At 51.3% G+C, this 1589-nt stretch overlaps 1 protein-coding gene across 1 annotated transcript; it reads right to left on the reverse strand.

The window, feature by feature from the left end:
- Nucleotides 1-608: 608 nt before the first annotated feature.
- On the reverse strand, nt 609-1076 carry LOC138905013 (uncharacterized). The gene has a single exon (XM_070193519.1). It carries the CDS (start codon nt 1074-1076, stop codon nt 609-611), a length of 468 nt encoding a protein of 155 aa, XP_070049620.1.
- Between the last annotated feature and the right edge of the window lie 513 nt (nt 1077-1589).

Raw genomic sequence — 1589 nt, forward strand, 5'->3', positions numbered from 1 at the left:
TCACGTACCACCGAAATAGAATCAATGGCAGGAGTCTCTGCACTAACATCCCTCACAAAAGACAAATAGGATAGACAACCCTTCTCAACCATCCGTTGAGCCTTCAAATATGAGATTACCCTACTAGGTACATAGTCTATAGAACCGCTCCACTCAACCCTCGGCAAATACGGCATCGCCAACGTCACCGTCTTAACGTGACAATCTAGAATGGCACGACATGGAGACAACCAATCCATACCCAATATCACATCGAAGTCAACCATACTGAGCAGCAAAAGGTCTACTCGGGTCTCCAGACCCCCAATAGTCACCACACATGACCGATATATGCGGTCTACAATAATAGTATCGCCCAAAGGAGTAGATACATGAACAGATGAAGCTAAAGACTCACGGGGCATATCTAGAAAATGAGCGAAATACGAGAAAATATATGAATAAGTGGAACCAGGGTCAAATAATATAGAGGCATCTCTCTGACAAACTGAGACAATACTTGTAATCACAGCATCAGAAGCAATAGCATCTGGTCTGGCAAGAAGAGCATAGAAACGGGCCTTGCCACCCCCTAATCTGCCTTCCCCTCTCGGGCGACCCCTAGCTGACTAGGCTTCACCCCTAGCTGACTGGGCGGGTGGTGGAGGAACTGATGTTGATGACATAGACTGGCTCCTCTGCGGAGTGGGACCTCCCACTATACGGGGACACTCTCTCCTCATGTGACCAAACTCCCCACACTCATAGCAACACCCCGGTGCTGGTGCTGGGGACTGAAGAGAGCCCCGAGCATCGGGATAACTAGCAGAAGGACCCGGCATAGACGAACCCTGACCCAATGGAGCACAAGAAGAACTCTGCGCTGGAAGGGCACCAAGAGATGAACGGCCCTGTTGATAACTGTGAGAACTATGGCCATATGATGCACCACGATGAACCGGGCAAGCCGTCTGAGCATGTCTGAATTGACGGCTTCTACCATGCTGGAACAGACCCCCAGAAGGAGTACCACTAAGTCCACCTTGTCCACGAGGCCTCTTGGCCTCCCTCTCAACCCTCTCCTGACCGCGAACCATCTCAATCTGCCGAGCAATGTTGACAACCTCATCAAAAGTAGCACCGGACACTCTCTCTCTGGTCATAAGCAATCGCAGCTGATAAGTGAGGCCATCTATAAACCGTGTTCCTGTCTATGGGAACCAACCAGATAGCATGACGGGACAACTCGAACTTCTCTAGAAAGACAACGGAGAATTGCTGCCAAGTAAGGGCGCTGCGCCGATCGGCCTACACCTCTCGTAAGCCTCCCACCAACTGAATGCATCCCCAGAGAACTGAAAGGTAGTGAACGAGACCCCACTGGTCTCCAGAATACCTGATGTACGGAGTATCCTCTGACACCTGTCCAAGAAACCCTGTGCATCCTCTCCCTCTGCACCACTGAAAGATGGAGGCTGGAGTCTCCCAAACCTCTCCAATCTACGCTGCTCATCCTCAGGCATAGCAGAAACCACATAGTCCTGAGCAGCTGGAACCGGCTAGGCTGGTGGTGCCCCCGCTGTATGGAATCCCTGTACCACCAGCTCTGG

The sequence above is a fragment of the Nicotiana tomentosiformis genome, chromosome 1, assembly GCF_000390325.3.
Source record: "Nicotiana tomentosiformis chromosome 1, ASM39032v3, whole genome shotgun sequence".
Lineage (NCBI taxonomy): Eukaryota > Viridiplantae > Streptophyta > Magnoliopsida > Solanales > Solanaceae > Nicotiana > Nicotiana tomentosiformis.